This window comes from Oryctolagus cuniculus, chromosome 20, assembly GCF_051225735.1.
Source record: "Oryctolagus cuniculus isolate XC-2025 breed Fujian yellow rabbit chromosome 20, ASM5122573v1, whole genome shotgun sequence".
Taxonomy (NCBI): Eukaryota; Metazoa; Chordata; class Mammalia; order Lagomorpha; family Leporidae; genus Oryctolagus; species Oryctolagus cuniculus.
The window spans coordinates 51,067,358-51,084,104 of NC_142886.1; the positions used below are offsets into that span (position 1 = coordinate 51,067,358).

At 54.1% G+C, this 16,747-nt stretch overlaps 1 protein-coding gene across 15 annotated transcripts in view; it reads right to left on the reverse strand.

The window, feature by feature from the left end:
• The window catches only part of PPP1R13B (protein phosphatase 1 regulatory subunit 13B), an 88,776-nt gene that overhangs the window by 22,999 nt on the left and 49,030 nt on the right, over positions 1 to 16,747 (reverse strand). For 11 of the 15 annotated variants that reach the window (XM_089322760.1, XM_089322759.1, XM_089322765.1 and 8 more), the window contains 2 exons: positions 16,554 to 16,673; positions 9,074 to 9,150 (listed from right to left, as the gene is read on the reverse strand). The exons of 1 other annotated variant lie outside the window; for it this stretch is intronic. In XM_089322760.1, the coding sequence (XP_089178886.1) occupies positions 9,074 to 9,150; positions 16,554 to 16,673 (197 nt within the window). Of the gene's footprint in view, positions 1 to 9,073; positions 9,151 to 16,553; positions 16,674 to 16,747 lie in introns of those variants that run through there. 3 more of the 15 variants (XM_089322761.1, XM_070065435.2, XM_089322768.1) reach the window with 2 other exon arrangements.

Sequence of the window (16,747 nt, forward strand, 5' to 3'; positions counted from 1 at the left end):
AAAAATTTTTTTAAAGAAATAAAAATTTAGGGGCCAGTGCTGTGGCACAGTCAGTTAATGCCCTGGCCTAAAGCACTGGCATCCCATATGGGCGCCAGTTCTAGTCCCGGCTGCTCCTCTTCTGATCCAGCTCTCTGCTATGGCCTGGGAAAGCAGAAGAAGATGGCCCAAGTTCTTAGGCCCCTGAACCCATGTGGGAGACCCGGAAGAAGCTCCTGGTTCCTGGCTTCAGATTAGTGCAGCTCCAGCCGTTGTGGCCAATTGGGGAGTGAACCAGTAGATGGAAGACCTCTACCCCTCTACCTTCTCTTTCCCTCACTCCCTCTGCCTCTCTGCTTCTCCTTTCTCTGTGTAACTGACTTTCAAATAAATAAATCTTTTTTTAAAAAAGAAAAATTTTAAAACTTTTAAAAGCTCAACTACATCTTTGACTTTTCTTAGGACAATTTCACATAAGCAGATTTTGAGAGGCAGAAAGACAGAGGCTGGGGGAGCATGGAGGGATAGCACTCCCATCTGCCATAACTCATTTTCCAAATATCCATAGCAGCCACACTGGACCAAGCCAAAGGCGGGAGCCAGAGCGCAGTCCAGGCCTCCCACACGAACGGCAGGGACCAGGCCCCGAGTCATCACAGCGGCTCCCTAGGCTCTGCGCTTGACTCAGGACCCCAGCATCCCAACTGCTATGCCAATCGCCCACTGTGGGAATGGGCCAATTTTATTTATCTTTAATTTTTATAAAGATTTAGTTATTTATTGAAAATCAGAGTTACAGAGGGAGAGGAAGAGGGAGAGACTGACAGGTGTAGAAAGGGAGTAAAACAGGAGGAGACAGAAATGACGAGGGAGATGGAGGGAAGGGAGAAAGGGGAAGAAGCGGGGCTGGCGCCTGGCGCCTGGGTTAATCCCATGTGGGCGCCGGGTTCTAGTCCTGGCTGCCCCTCTTCCAGTCCAGCTCTCTGCTGTGGCCCAGGAAGGCAGTGGAGGATGGCCCAAGTGCTTGGGCCCTGCACCCGCATGGGAGACTGGGAGGAGACTCCTGGCTCCTGGCTTCGGATTGGCGTAGAGCCAACCGTAGCAGCCATTTGGGGAGTGAACCAACAGAAAGAAGTCCTTTCTCTCTGTCTCTCTCTCTGTAATTCTACCTGTCAAATAAATTTTAAAGGCAGGGGGCAGAAGGGGTGAAGGGAAAAGAAGGGAGAGGGAGGAGAGGGTGAAGGGAGGGGGGAGGGGGAGAGGGAGAATGAAGAGATGGGGGTGGGAGAAGGGGGAGGAGAGGGAGAAAGACATCTTTCATCTGCTGGTTCAGTCCCCAGTGGCCACAACGGCCAGGGCTGGGCCAGGCCGAAGCCAGGAGCTTCATCAGGGTCTTGCACATGGAGGCAGGGGTCCAAGTATCTGGGCTGTCTTCGGTTGCTGTTCCCAAGCCATTAGCAGGGAGCTGAATCAGAAGTGGAACAGCCAGGACACAAACTAGTGCCGATAAGGGATGCTGGTGTCACAGGTGGCGAGTTTACCCGCTACGCCACAACACCGGCCTCTGGGCTAAATTTAAAACCTCAAGTCTGATCACTTTTTGAGAGATGTGTCTCAAGAACTTTCTCTTCTGGGATAGTAATGACGTCCTCCTATAAGCTGGATGTTTAAGACTGCTATAAAGAGAGGCTAGAGCCGTGGTGTGGTGGGAAAGCTGCAGCCTGCAACGCCATATCTCACACAGGCACTGGTTTGTGCCTGGCTGTTCTCCCAATCCAGCACCCTGCTCATGACCGGAGAACAGCAGCAGCAGGTAGCCCAAGTGTTTGGGCCCCGCCTCCCACGTGGGAGACCCAGGTGACGCTCCCGACTTCAGCCTGGCCCAGCGCTGGCTGTTGTAGCCATCTGGGGGAGTGAACCAGTGGATGGAATCTCTCTTTGTTTCTCCCTCTTTCAAATAAATAAATATTTTGCTTGCCTTAAAGATCATTCTGCTAGCTGATGACAGCCTCTCTGGCATATACGGTCATCTCAGAGGTTATGCGTCTTCTAAACTGTAGCCTGTAGGTAACTGGATCTTTTTTTTTTTTTTTTTTTTTTTTTTTGACAGGCAGAGTGGACAGTGAGAGAGAGAGACAGAGAGAAAGGTCTTCCTTTTGCCGTTGGTTCACCCTCCGATGGCCGCCACGGCCGGCGCACTGAGCTGATCCGAAGGCAGGAGCCAGGTGCTTCTCCTGGTCTCCCATGGGGTGCAGGGCCCAAGCACTTGGGCCATCCTCCACTGCACTCCCTGGCCACAGCAGAGAGCTGGCCTGGAAGAGGGGCAACCGGGACAGAATCCGGCACCTCGACCGGGACTAGAACCTGGTGTGCCGGTGCCGCAGGTGGAGGATTAGCCTAGTGAGCCATAGCGCCGGCCTGGATACTTTTTATATTACATTGCCACCCTTTCCAATTGGATTTTCAAGTATTTTCCTTGAAGATCAGTCTCGCGTTCACGTAGCTGTGGCTCTGCTGTGAACGCTGTGAAGGCTCTGAGTGCAGCCTCGCTCCTGGAGCACAGCCAGGACCAGGTGCAGGCACACGGCACAGCAGGGGCCGGCCCCTCCCTGCAGGTACTCCAGCCCTGGCCCCTGCCCCGCACCACTTCCTTCCTGTCCCACCCTGTTTTACAGCTCTCTCCTCAGTGTTTCCAGAAACCTTCCTGATGTCCAGCCTGGAAGGGTGGCCGAGCCCCACTCTGGGTGCCGGGGCCGTGTCCTGCTGTCACAGTGCTGAGACTGAGGGGCTGCCCCACAGACGTCCTCTCCTCTGCACAACTCAGGGAGACCTCAGCACCCTTCACCAAACAGCTGTTCTTTAGGTCTTTGGTCTGTTTAAAATGAAAATAAACCGGACAGAATTTTTTTTCTTTTTCTTTTCTGAGCGAAGCAAGATTTATTTAAATCAGAAACCTGCTGCAGCAGCCAGGGGAGGGACACAAGAGAGGGAGATCCACGGACAGAATTTCTTTAGAAGGAAACATCAAGACTAGCTGGTAGTCACTTGAGTGTCCCCCTAGTCCCTTAAAAAAAAAAAAAAAAAAACATGATTTGAAAGGCAGAGCAACACACAGAGCACTAGATCTTCTGCCTGCCGGTTCACTCCCCAAGTGGCCTCAGCAGCCAGGACGGGGCCAGGAGCTCCATCCACAAGGGTGGGAGGGACTCAAGCACCTGGGCCATCCCCTGCTGCCTTCCCAGGCCATGAGCAGGGAGCTGGATCGGAAGCAGAGTAGCGCGCTGTGCCACACCGCCAGTCTCCCCACCATCCTTCAACCACACTGTGGTGCTCTCTTGTGCGTGTCTGTCCCAGTAAGGAAGTACAGGTCCACATCCTATCTTCTAAGTCATCGTTTCAGACTGGGGAAAGCAGCAGCCTCCGACTAGTTTCCCGAGTGTTAAGTGACTTCTCTAGAAAAACATCACTTCCAAGGTAACAAGCCAAACTCCGGAAAAACGCGCAGAATAAAAGCCGCTTACACTCACAGGCTGGTCTAGAATATCGCTTCATCCCTTTTTCTTCTTTGTATCTCTCCAAGGCTATGATTTTTCAAGTCTGGAGAGTAACTTTAATTTACCTGCTTAGCAAACAAAAACACAGGTAATGATATCGAGATTATAAACAGGCAAGCTGGTCTAATCTCACAGAATGGTCAACAGTCGAGTCTTCCTAGCAGCTGATTATACTCTGGAGTGGACACAGTCCACATCCCAACAGCTAAGTCTCAAATTAAAGAGCCAAGTTCATGTCTCAACGTGGAAGGACTCCCCAGCACTGAAGCAACACCACAAACTGAGTTACTAAATGACGAGGGTCCACCCTGCCAATGTGGCAAAGTTCAACACTGCAGGAAGCTGGACAGAGGGCCCAGGTGCACCGAGAACAGTGACAATGACGCGTACCCCACCTCCTGCAGAGCCACAGGTGGACACCAGGGGACTGCTGTCTCCAACAGCACAGCCGACAGGACACTGGGAATACACTCAGGACAGCGACAGAGATCGCTGGGCAGGCACAGCAGGAAGGAAGCCACAGGGACCACAGAGGAGAACGCCGAGGTCCCGGGCAGTGAAGGAGCTGCAAGGCCAGCTCTGCCCTAATGGCGTCCGCTCGCCTGCACGCTGGCTCCCTGCAGCCACTGCCGCTGACTGAAGGAGGAAACACACCCACCCGGAAGAGGGCAGCGGGAAAGCGGTGCTGAGTGAGGGGGAGCCCCAGGGTCAGCACCAGAGGCAGCCCTCAGTGAGCTCTGGGTCCGCAGAGGGCACAGCAGGAGCCCATCTTGTGCCACTCCTGTGCACCTCCAGGAAAGCCCCACCTGCATCCAGGCCTCAGGGCAGGCTCTGAGCAAAGCTCCGAGACCAACAGGCAGCCTGCTCTGAAGAAGCCACACACGCCAGGATCGAGGGGTTCTGACGGACAGCCAGCAGGGGCAGGAACAGACTAGGGGGCTGCTAAGCGCAGAACGTGAAATAACTCATTGAATGCGTTTAAAGTCAGAGCAGAGAGCAACCAAGGAGATTTGGGGAAAAAAATCAACTAAAACTTCAGGAGAGGAGCCAGCCCTGTGGCACAGTGGGTAAAGCCGCCGCGTGCCGTGCCAGCATCCTATATCAGTGCTGGTTCGAGTCCCGGCTGCTCCATTTCTGATCCATTTCTGATTCTGCTCTCTGGGAAAGCAGTGGAAGATGGCCCAAGTCCTTGGGCTTCTGCACCCGCGTGGGAGACCAGGAAGAAGCTCCTGGCTCCTGGCTTCGGATCGGCTCAGCTCCGGCCATTGCAGCCATTCAGGGAGTCAACTAGCGGATGGAAGACCCCACTCTGTTACTCTTTCAAATAAATAAAAATAAATCTTTAAAAATAAATATACATAAATCTTTTTTAAAAAAGGAAGAGCACAGTAAGAAGGCAGAAGACGACCTACAGAACATGACAGTAGAGAATCTTCTAGAATGGTTGGTGGATGCCAATCCTCAGAATCAGTTCAACAAAGCCCAACAGGGAAATCACAGGAAATCTACACCTACTGCTCAAGTGGAGGATTACTCAATTTAATTCCGTTAAATCCTCAAACTTGACTAAATGACAGCAAAAGGATTCTCAACACCAAACAGAAATCCACAAAAGCCTGAGCAGAGCCGGCAGAAGCGACGAGGAGCAGCTGACCTAGAGCCCCAGAGCTCGGCTGCAATCCAGAGATAGGCAAGGTGCACAGACCAGCAGCATTTCAGACAGCAGGACTGCCCTGCAGGGGGGCACAGGCAAGTCAGTGTCCAGACAGCAGGACTGCCCTGCAGGGGGCACAGGCAAGTCAGTGTCCAGACAGCAGGACTGCCCTGCAGGGGGACACAGGCAAGTCAGTGTCCAGACAGCAGGACTGCCCTGCAGGGGGACACAGGCAAGTCAGTGTCCAGACAGCAGGACTGCCCTGCAGGGGGGCACAGGCAAGTCAGTGTCCAGACAGCAGGACTGCCCTGCAGGGGGGCACAGGCAAGTCAGTGTCCAGAGAGCAGGACTGCCCTGCAGGGGGGCACAGGCAAGTCAGTGTCCAGACAGCAGGACTGCCCTGCAGGGGGGCACAGGCAAGTCAGTGTCCAGAGAGCAGGACTGCCCTGCAGGGGGGCACAGGCAAGTCAGTGTCCAGAGAGCAGGACTGCCCTGCAGGGGGGCACAGGCAAGTCAGTGTCCAGACAGCAGGACTGCCCTGCAGGGGGGCACAGGCAAGTCAGTGTCCAGAGGGTGAGGGGCATCAAGACCCCCGCCCCCAGCAGCATGCTCCTGGGTGAACCACTGCTCTCCCACCCAGCAGTCTGAAGCTCTCTACACAACTCGATGTTATCTGGCCTGACAGATGGCGAGCACAGCTGAGTCCTGAATACAGGTGGCGGGGCTGGTGCTGTGGCACAGCAGGGAAAGCCATCACCTGCAGTGCCGGCATCCCATATGGACGTCGGTTCAAGTCCCGGCTGTTCCACTTCCAATCCAGCTCTGCTATGACCTGGGAATGCAGTAGAGGATGACCCAAGTCCTTGGGCGGAGTCCGTGCAGGAGACCTGGAAGAAGCTCCTGGCTCCTGGCTTTGGATTGACACAGCTCCGGCTGTTGCAGCCATTGAGGGAGTGAACCAGCCAATTGAAGATCTTTCTGTCTCTCCCTCTCAAATAAATAAAATGTTCTTTAAAAAATGCTTCCAGAAGTATACCCACATTGTGGTCAGTTCATTTGACAAAGATGGCAAGACAGTTCCACAGGGAAAGAATGTTCTTCTGGGGGCCAATGTTGTTATGCAGCAGAACAAGCTGCCACCTACACGGTCAGCTCCCCCGTGAGAGGCAGTGCCAGTGCCGGCAGTTCCACTTCCGATCCGGCTCCCTGCTAGTGCACCTGGGAAAGCAGTGGAAGACGGCCCAGGTGCCATGGGGAGATCTGGACGGCAGCTCCAGGCTCTTGGCTTCAGCCTGGCCCAGTGCCAGCCCCTGCAGCCACATGGGCAGTGAACCAGCGGATGGAAGGTCTCTCTCTGTCTCTCCCAGTCTCTGTAACTCTGCCTTTCAAATAAATAAATAAATAAATAAATCTAAAAAAGAAAAAAAAAAAAGAATAGTCTTCTCATCAAATGGTGTTGGGATAACTGGATGAACTGGGATCCCTACCTCCCACCACACACAAAATTAACTTAAATTAACAAAATTTAAGAACTAAACCTAAGAAGCGCTCACAAGAAAGCCGAGGGATTCCCTGGATGCACAGGACTAAAAGCTGACTGAGTCTCTCAGCGTGGCCGGCTGAGAGGAAGGGAGGGGGCCCTGCCGTTCCCCGGGCTGCGCGTCGGCCCCAGACGCTGAGTCCTGCCAGCCCTCCCAGCTGCCTCCACGCGCAGATTAGCCAGACTTGCTGACCTGCAGTTCTCCAGTTCTCTGAGAACCACGCCCGCCCCAGCCTCCTGCTCACTGAGGGCTGAGTGCCAGCGCAGCCCTCCCAGCTGGCTGCTGCTGCTGCTCCCCCCACCCCCCGAGGCAGAAGGTTCCGTCATGATTCCACAGCCAGGAACACACACACACACACACACACACACACACACGTTTCTGGGGAACAATGTGCTGACCGCCGCAAACTAAAAACAAATGCAAACGTGCTTTGTGCACAACAAAATGCTCGGAGGCGGCACGTGATCGGGCTGAGAGGCAGGCGTGTGCCCATAAACACGGGGCCTCTGTGACGCGCCGCGTCCAGCTCGGCCCTCCTCCGGGCCCACTCCCTGGCTTCTCTAATTACAAGCTCACAGGAAGGGTACAAACGCAATCTTAATTCTGGGTTCAGTTTTGTGGGTCTTAAATATATACATTATCTCCATGCTAACAAGAAATAATTTCATCAAGGAAGAAAACCAGACTCAACCAATCAAACCCGGTCCACCGCTCTGGTGCGGACCCTCAGAACCACGTGCACCGTCCCACCCACTCACGAGCTCCTCCAGGTAACAGCAGCTCTGAATGCCTACTGCAGCGCACGTCTGTAACCTGGCAGTGTGAGGCAGTCACGGGGGGACGCCCCACCACGGGGGTCTGGGCGCTACCGCTTAGGGCTTCTGAAGACATCTGCCTGGCACACTCAGGAGCTCAACGTGCGGCCTGGACGGGTACAGGAGAAGCCGGGGGCGAGGCGGTGTGGCACGGTGCGGCACGGTGTGGCGGAACTGGAGCCAGGCAGGAGACGCCACACCTGGAGATGACGAGCATTTCTACCCAAGTGGCCCGAGGATCACAACACTGAAACAAATCGAAGAGAACAAACCCAGCACGCCACACGGCCTGCGGTGGACCGCACCACACAGTAAAGCTACAGCCGCCGCAGACCGAGTACAAACGACTGACAGTCAACAGACACAGACGCCATCCAGCCGGGCCACGAGCTCTCTGGCCCCCTGGCAAAGCCGGAAGGGAAGGCTCCTGTCCTCATTTTTCAAAGAGGGAGTCCAGGGACAGCAGACGCAGGCACGTCCGTCACGACGGCGTCCCACCAGCAGAGAGGGGGCCAGCTGCTCGCACTCAGCGAGTCATCGGAGGCGGCACTCTGCGTGGGCCTCCACACCGCACACCCGTGTCCTGCACCTCATCTCACCCAGCGCCAGGCCCACGCAGGGCTGAACCTGCCCGGGGTGATACACCCCGTCAGTAGCAGAGCCAGAGAAAGAAACCAACCACTCTCCCAGGCTTCACGAAACTTGCAAACAAAACAGGGCGGAACCCCCCAGCTGCTCACCCTCCCCACACACGCCCTCTCCTGAGCGCCACGCCCACCAACTCAACTCCATCCCAGAGACAACAGAAGCTGCTGCTCGCCCAGCCAACTCTTTTCCTTTAGATTCACTGATTTGAAAAGCAGAGCGACCGAAGAGGAGGAGAGACAGAGACAGAGGTATTTATTTATTTAAAAAGCAGAATGAGAGACAGAGAACAGGAGCCAGGAGCCTCTTCCAGGTCTCCCACGTGGGTGCAGGGCCCAAGCACCTGGGCCTCCTCCACTACTTCCCCAGGCACACTGGCAGGGAGCAGGAATGCAAGCGGGGCAGCCAGGACTCAGAAGGGGGGCAGAGGCTCAGCAGCCACGCCACGCCACGCCACGCCACGCCACGCCACGCCACGCCACGCCACGCCACGCCACGCCGGCTCTTTGGCAGACTTCATCTCCACACCAGCCTCGTCTTTCAAACTCGACACCGCACTGAGAGGCGAAGCCCGTCTGCCTGCTCAGCTCTCAGTCTGGAGCAGCCGTCTGCTCCTGCAGGGACAGCGCCTCAAGCCAGGTGTCGCACGACTCCCCAGCCCAGCCCAGCACCCTGCTCTGAGGGACAGTCTGTCTGGGTCATGGAGCACCGCAGAATACCACAACCACACCGGGACTGCTTCCTTGTCAGTCTGTCAATGCTTTTAAGTATTCAACGGAAATGAACTATTTCTGCTGCTAAAGTAATTCTTTAAAAGTAAATTACAATCCACACTCATTAACACCTGCAAAAAGCAATTAAAAACTCAATTTGCTTTGCCCTTACCCCATTCTCAGTGCGCTTTTCTCCAGGGACGTTCATTACGTTTCTCTGAGTTCTCTGCTCTTGGGTCTGACGGCCACCTAAAGAAAGACAAGGACCAAGATACTTCACACTGGAGAACCCACGCTCACACCGCGACACACACGGCACACTGGAGAACCCACGCTCACACCGCGACACACACGGCACACTGGAAAACCCACGCTCACTCCACGACACACAGCACACTGGAGAACCCACGCTCACTGCGCGACACACACGGCACACTCGACAGTGAAGCCCCAGGCCCAGAAAGCCAAGGGTCAGCACAATGAAGGAAAGTTTACAATTCATCTTTGTTTTTTTCCAAAGATTTATTTATTCATTTGAGAGTGCTTCCATCCACTGGTTCACTCCCCCATTGGCCGCAATGGCTGGATGCGCCAATCCAAAGCCAGGAGTCAGGAGCCTCTTCCAGGTCTCCCACACGGGTGCAGGGGCCCAAGGACTTGGGCCATCTTCTACTGCCTTCCCAGGCTGTAGCAGAGAGCTGGATCGGAAGTGGAGCAGCCGGGACTCGAATCAGCGCCCACATGGGATGCCAGCACTGCAGGCAGCAGCCCCACCTGCTACGCCACAGCACCGGTGTGGTGGAATGGGAAGGTGAGAAGGTCATGCCAAGATGGCTGCTGACAACAGAAACTGCCTGGCAACAGGCCATGATTGGATGGCTTTGGAAACCACATGACAACAGAGCCTGACTGACAACAGGCTGTGATTGGATGGTTTCAGAAACTGCCTGGCAACAGAGCCTGACTGGCAACAGGCTGTGATTAGATGGCTTTGGAAACTGCCTGGCAACAGGCTGTGATTGGTTAGGGCAAAGACCGCCCCTTGACCGGATTGGCTGCCTTGGCTATATAAGCTGCTGTACCAACTGAAAGAAACGAGTCTGCAGGCTGCTTGCCTCAGGCCTGCTTTCACCCGACTCCCGGGGTCTGTGTGGTGACTCCGCGCCTCTTGCCCCCAACACACTCTTCCTCTCAGGAATGAATCCACTGCAACACACCGCCCCTTGCAATTTGTATCTTAGACTTGAAGTTGTTCAAATGAAATCTTTTCAAAACATTCCAGAATCTCGAAATTGACTTGACATCAGAAACCTTTTTAACACTTAAATATGGTAAAGGGGGATGGGTGTGAAGATGCCCACATCCCATATTAGAGTGCCTGGGATTGAATCCTGGTCCCACTTCCCTATAGCTTCCCAGCAACACACACCTGGGATCAACAAGTGACAGCTCAAGTGCTAGGGTCCCTGCCATCCACAGAGGTGGCCTGGCTGGGGCTGCAGCCCCCTGGCTTCTGCCTGGCCCAGTCCTGGCTAATGAGAGCATCTGAGGAGTGAACCAGCAGACAGACAACCTCTGTCTGTCTATGTCTGTCTCTCCGTCATTCTTTCAAAAATGTAAATAAAAACTTTTTTAGAATTTTTTGACAGAGTTAGACAGTGAGAAAGAGTGAGAGAGTGAGAGAGAGAAAGGTCTTCCTTCCGTCGGTTCACCCCCCAAACGGCCACAACGGCCAGAGCTGCGCCGATCTGAAGCCAGGAGCCAGGTGCCTCCTCCTGGTCTTCCATGCGGGTGCAGGGGCCCAAGCATTTGGACCATCCTCCACTGCCTTCCTGGGCCACAGCAGTGAGCTGGATTGGAAGAGGAGAAACTGGTTCTAAAACCCGGTGCCCATATGGGATGCCAGCGCCGCAGGCGGAAGATTAACCAAGTAAGCCACGGCGCCAGCCCTTGTAAATAAAAATTTAAAACTTCTATTTTGTTATTTTTTTAAAAAAAGATTTTATTTATTTATTTGAGAGGTAGAGTTACAGACAGTGCGAGGGAAGGAGAGAGAGAGAGAGGTCTTTCTTCCATTGGTTCACTCCCCAAATGGCCGCAATGGCGGGAATTATGCCGATCTGAAGCCAGGTGCTTCTTCCACATTTCCCATGCAGGCACAAGGGCCCGAGGACTTGGGCCATCTTCCACTGCTTTCCCAGGCCACAGCAGAGAGCTGGATCAGAAGAGGAACAGCTGGGACTCAAACCAGCGCCCATATGAGATGCTGGCACTGCAGGTGGAGGATTAACCTACTATGCCACAGTGCCAGTCTCTTGTTACAGTTTTGAAAAAATGGCAAAGAATGCAGATTCTACAATTAAAATTAAAATTTCTCAAGAAGGTTTTTATATTTTAGGAGACTAAAATAAAACAAAATGGGGGCAGGCCTGTGATTAAGTGGGTTAACGTGCCACTCACAACACCCACCGCCCTTATCAGATGGGCCGGAGTCCCAGCTGCTCAGCTTCCAATCCAGCTTCCTGCTAATGCATCTGGGGAGGTCACAGATGATGGCCCAAGGACTTGGGGTCTGCCCCCAACATGTGAGACCTGGATCAAGGTCCTGGCTGCTGTGTCAGCTTGGCTCAGCCCTAGCTGCAGCAGGCGCATGAGGAGTAAACCAGCAGGTAGATTCCACACTCCCATCCCCACCCCAAGAGCTACTCTACCTTTCAAATAAATAAGTGCATTTTTAAAAGTAGAAAATGAAAACGGATGCTAAACACTGATTTTTCACTAACAGAGTTGAACCAGGAACACTACCTTAAATTTGGCATTTTTAAACTCCCTGTGGTTTTGTAAAAACTAAAATTTTGTTTACAAAGCATCAAATGTAAACAGAAAAATTCTCTGCATGTCCCGTCATTTTCCACATGACGCACGATTCTACAGGCACAGCTCCAGGCTGCACAGACCCACGTCTGGGACCCGCTGCAGGCAGCTCCTCCCTGGTCCCAGCCCTGGCTCTCGGTGCCCGGTGACAACCATCACGCCAGAGTCTGCTGCACGCATGGCTTCCAAGGGGCCCGCACCTACTGTTCAAAACAACTTCTCTGGAAATATATATTTATTGAATTATTTAAAAGTTTAAAAAAACAACTTCTTTTTCTTTCTTTTCTGTTTTATTACCTGGGAAATCTGGAAGTTAACGCACTTTACAGATATATCACTCCACCTGAAACTACTCTCAAAGGAGGAGATATCGCCCCCAATGAGGCAAACACTGGATTGTGAGGGCAGTCTGAGGACAGGCAAGGATGACACGTCTAAAAGAGCCTCCCGGGGCTGGAACTGTGGTGAAATGGGTAAAGCCCCACCTACCACATGGGCATCCCATATGGGAGCCAGTTCGAGTCCTGGCTGCTCCACTTCCAATCCAGCTCCCTTCTAATACACCTGGGAAAGCAGCAGAGGACGGCCCAAGTGCTTAGGCCTCTGCCACCCTTGTAGGAGACCTGGAGGAAGCTCCTGGCTCCTGACTTCAGCCTGGCCACAGCCATCAAGGCCATCTGGGAAGTGAGCCAGCACTTTGGAAGATCTATCTTCATATTGGAAGATCTACCTTCATCTCCCTCTCCGTGTCTTTCTCTATCTCTGCCTTTAAATATATATATACATATATGTATATATTTGTGTATATATATGTAACTATATATACATATAATATTTTTGTATTTTTTTAAAACCTCCTGGGGGTGGGAAAGACGATCAGACTATGACATCTGCCACCTCTAACAGCTCACAGGGCAAATTAAATTCCTGGTTATTTTTAGCATTTTCAAGGAATAAAGGAGACAGGTTAGCTTAATTTTACTCAATTGCTACCTCTTCCATACAACTATCAAGAAATCAGGACGGGGGCTGGTGCTGTGGCGTAGTTAGTAAAGTAGCTGCCGGCATCCCATATGTGCACCAGTTTAAGACCTGGCTGCTCTGCTTCCAATCCAGCTCCTTGCTAATGCACCTGGGAGGACAGTGGAGGATGTCCCAGGTGCTTGGGCCCCGTACCCATGTGGGAGACCCAGAAGAAGCTCCGGGCTCCTGGCTTCAGCCTGACACCACTGCAGCCATTTGGGGAATGAACCAGTGGATGGAAGATCTGTGTGTGTGGGGTGTGTGTGTGTGTGTGTGTGTCTTCCTCCATCTCCATAACTCTTTCAAATAAATAAAAAAAAAAAAGAGAGAAAGAAACCAGGATGGGATGCCATCACATACATTAAAATTAGACCAAGTCCCATCTCCTCTTTGAGGGTAAGAAGGAAACTTGATGACCTGGCAGCTCAGAGAGAATCACAGACAAATGCTTTCGGTGCATCTACTGTGCACCAAGCTCCCCAAGCACTTCCCACACCTCATCAGCCCTCACCTCGCTATGGGCACTGTGCACCTGCAGACGGCGAAGGGACGTCCCCTGCCCTAAGTGAACAGTGGGCTGGGGACTGAAGGCCGCGGCCCCTCCTAACTCACCACACGCGTGCAGGTCCTGGTCTGTGCTCTCCGCTGGCTGGGGGAGCGCCCGAGTGCAGTGAGTAGTAAGGGGACTAAGGCGGACCTCGCTCGCGCGCCCTTCTCTTCGCTTCCAAGGACACAACTCCCACCTCTTAGTCAAGGGGTGGCTTCTACCTCCTGTCACGTCCTGTAGCCCTACACACAGCATTTACCCAAACACAATCTCCTTCCAATAAGACTCAGCAGTGGTAGTAGCGCTGCCCTCTGCAAGAAACCCGAGTCTGGGTCCTGCACCGGGGTGGGAGACACACGTCTGTGAGCAGAGCAGGAGCCCCCCAGGGAACGCAGGCCAGAGCCAGTGTTCTCTCCACTACCTCCTCCTCCAGCTGCGGTGGGTGGGATGCCATCAGCACAGGCAGAGAAGGGGGCGCTGGCACATCACAGCAGTGGGAGGCGGATCCTGAGCGAGGGCCAGAGACGGGGCAGAGAGAGTCAATGACAACTCAACTCACTCTGAGGGCTGTGGGGGCCACAGGTTCTCCAGTCTCCACCCACCTCCTGCACCAGCCTCGGTCAGGAAGGCAGGTCCCTGTGGCCTCATACCTCCCTGGCGGTCACCCCAACGCCTGCCAGGGTGCAGAGGCTCTGCCCTCTCCCCTGGAGACCCACTCTTCTTGGTGCTCTGCTCCGTCCACATGGGTGGTCGCCCGCTGGGCCCGTTCACCACACACACACGCTGCGGCCTTCCCTATAACCTTGGATGGTTCTCAAGACTCCTTTACTGTCTTTAACTTTGTGATGTGAGAAAGACAAAAACAAAAACCCTCTCTTGGGACACCAGGGCTTCTGCAGGCACAGTCCACCAGTGAAAGTGAACAAGGGTTGCTACTTGTGTGAGCACAACAAGGGGACGGCGAGGTGGGGAGCTCAGCTCCGAGCAGTGCCTCGTCCACACCTAGGGACCTCCTTGGCAAGGGCTGTCCCTCCCCTGTCCCTGTCCCGAGGATGTGGAGCTGAGCCTGGGGCCTCACGGCCCTCACTAAAGCCGCTGGGGAGTGAAACCGAGACACAAGCGAGTGCCGTGGGAACTACATGGGAGCAGAAACATTATGTCAGAGAAGCAGCATTGCATCCAAGGGGAAAGTGTCCTTCAATACGGAACACAAAGGGCTAACTGGGAATACAGAATCTCCTGTTACAAAAAGATCTCCTTTAAAGTTCATTTAAGCACCAGAAATACCTGTAACCTTGTTAGATAATGGTTCTCTTAGCTGTACAGTGTACACATGTTCAGAAAAAGACGCTTTTATTTCCCTTAAATTTTAATTCAAAAATAAGTAGTGTATTCCCACAGCTCACGGTGGCTGGCTCTCCACCAGTGTCTCATCCTTCCTTCCAAGGACACGCCATAAACAATCACCCTGCCCCACGGTCACACGAAAGGCACCATGCTGGGCTCACTGGGCGTGTCCAGGAGGGGTGCGGCCGCAGGCACAGCTGAGCCACACTGTGCCCGAGTCGCTCCGCTCATGCCCAGGCCCAGTTTCTGGACAAACTCCCACAGTGAGACTGGTGGTTTCAGAGCTGTGTGCCGACTGCAGCCCACTCCCAGCAGGTCCCGATCTCCAACGCCTCCGGCAGGAAGCAGCATCAGCACAGCTTCCCGCGTTTCTGCAGGAGTACGCCTCCACACCCCGCAGGCAGCCCAGGCCCCGAGCAGCTCTCTCCCTGGCCGTGTGGGTGCGCGTCCTCCCCATGGTTGCAATGAGCTCTGCCATCGATCTTCCAGCGCTCTCTACACGTCGGGGAAGCCGGCTTCGGCAGCGTGAGCGAGCAGTGCTGCCCCCGTTTCTACTTCCTCCTCTGACCCGGCTCAGGATGCTGACTGTGCGCTGACATCTGTACTTACTGTTGCTGAACTCACTTGGGACCGCGTTTGGCTCAGGGGTCAGGGAGCCTGGTGGGACGCCTGCCTCCCCTATCAGCACGCGTGGTTTCAAGTCCCAGCTCTGCTCTTCATTCCAGCTCCCTGCTAATGCGCACCCTGGGGGCAGCAGGTGACGGCTCGAGTGGCCGGGCCCCGCCACAGACTCAGAGACCTGTCCTGGCTCCCAGGCCCCTGCGGAGTGAACCCGGGAACAAGGGCTCTCTCATATCCATTCATCAGTTTTGTCTTATGGTTTAGTGCTAGACCTAGAAAGCCTTGTCCACTCTGTATTGGCTGTTTGTTGGGCAAGTAAAAAAAAATTTTAAGATTTATTTATTTGAAAGGCAGAGGTATAGAGAGTCAGAGGCAGAAAGAGAAATGTCTACCATTCATTGGTTCTGAAGCCAGAAGGCAGGAGCTTCCTCCAGGTCTCCCACGTGGCTGCAGGGGCCCAAGCACTTGGGTCATCTTCCACTGCTTTTCCAGGCCACGCAGAGAGCTGGATGGGAAGAGGAGCAGCCAGGACTTGAACTGACACCCATGTGGGATGCCGGCACTGCAGGCAGCAGCTTCAGCGGTTATGCTACAGAGCTGCTTCCCCAAGGATTTTCTAATTGTTTCATGTTTTTTATTTCAAAGACCTTCATCGCCGGCGCCGCAGCTCACTAGGCTAATCCTCCGCCTTGCGGCGCCGGCACACCGGGTTCTAGTCCCAGTCGGGGTGCCCGATTCTGTCCCGGTTGCCCCTCTTCCAGGCCAGCTCTCTGCTGTGGCCAGGGAGTGCAGTGGAGGATGGCCCAAGTGCTTGGGCCCTGCACCCCATGGGAGACCAGGAGAAGCACCTGGCTCCTGCCTTCAGATCAGCGCGGTGCGCCGGCCGCGGCGGCCATTGGAGGGTGAACCAACGGCAAAGGAAGACCTTTCTCTCTGTCTCTCTCTCTCACTGTCCACTCTGCCTGTCAAAAAAAAAAAAAACACCTTCATGTTCCAGCACCACATTCCTGTCCATGCCGAGTGCCCTGCCTGACAGCCCCGGGCTGGGCCAGGAGAGCCTGCTTCCTCGCGGGCTGTGACCTGCACTGCGTAGCCGAAGGCCGTAAGCCCCTGGCCTTCCTATCACAGGAGAGTGAAGGGGACGCGGTGGGTGTCTGTGTGTGTGTTTACTTCAACACGTATCCTTTTTTCCTAACATCTACAGCAAAATCAACAAACGAGGAAGAAAGCACTCATCTACCTTGTTCACTGCTCTCGGCAGGGGAGTCCTCGTGGCGCAGGAAAAACTTCACTTCTTCCCTCCGCGGCCCCCACTTCTGCAGGTGGTCGTACATCATGTGATCGAAGGGGATGGGACGCTCTAGGAGAAAGACCACATCTCACTCACTGCGGACCACGCCCCTCGCACGTGAACGCCCACAAGCACGCGTTCTA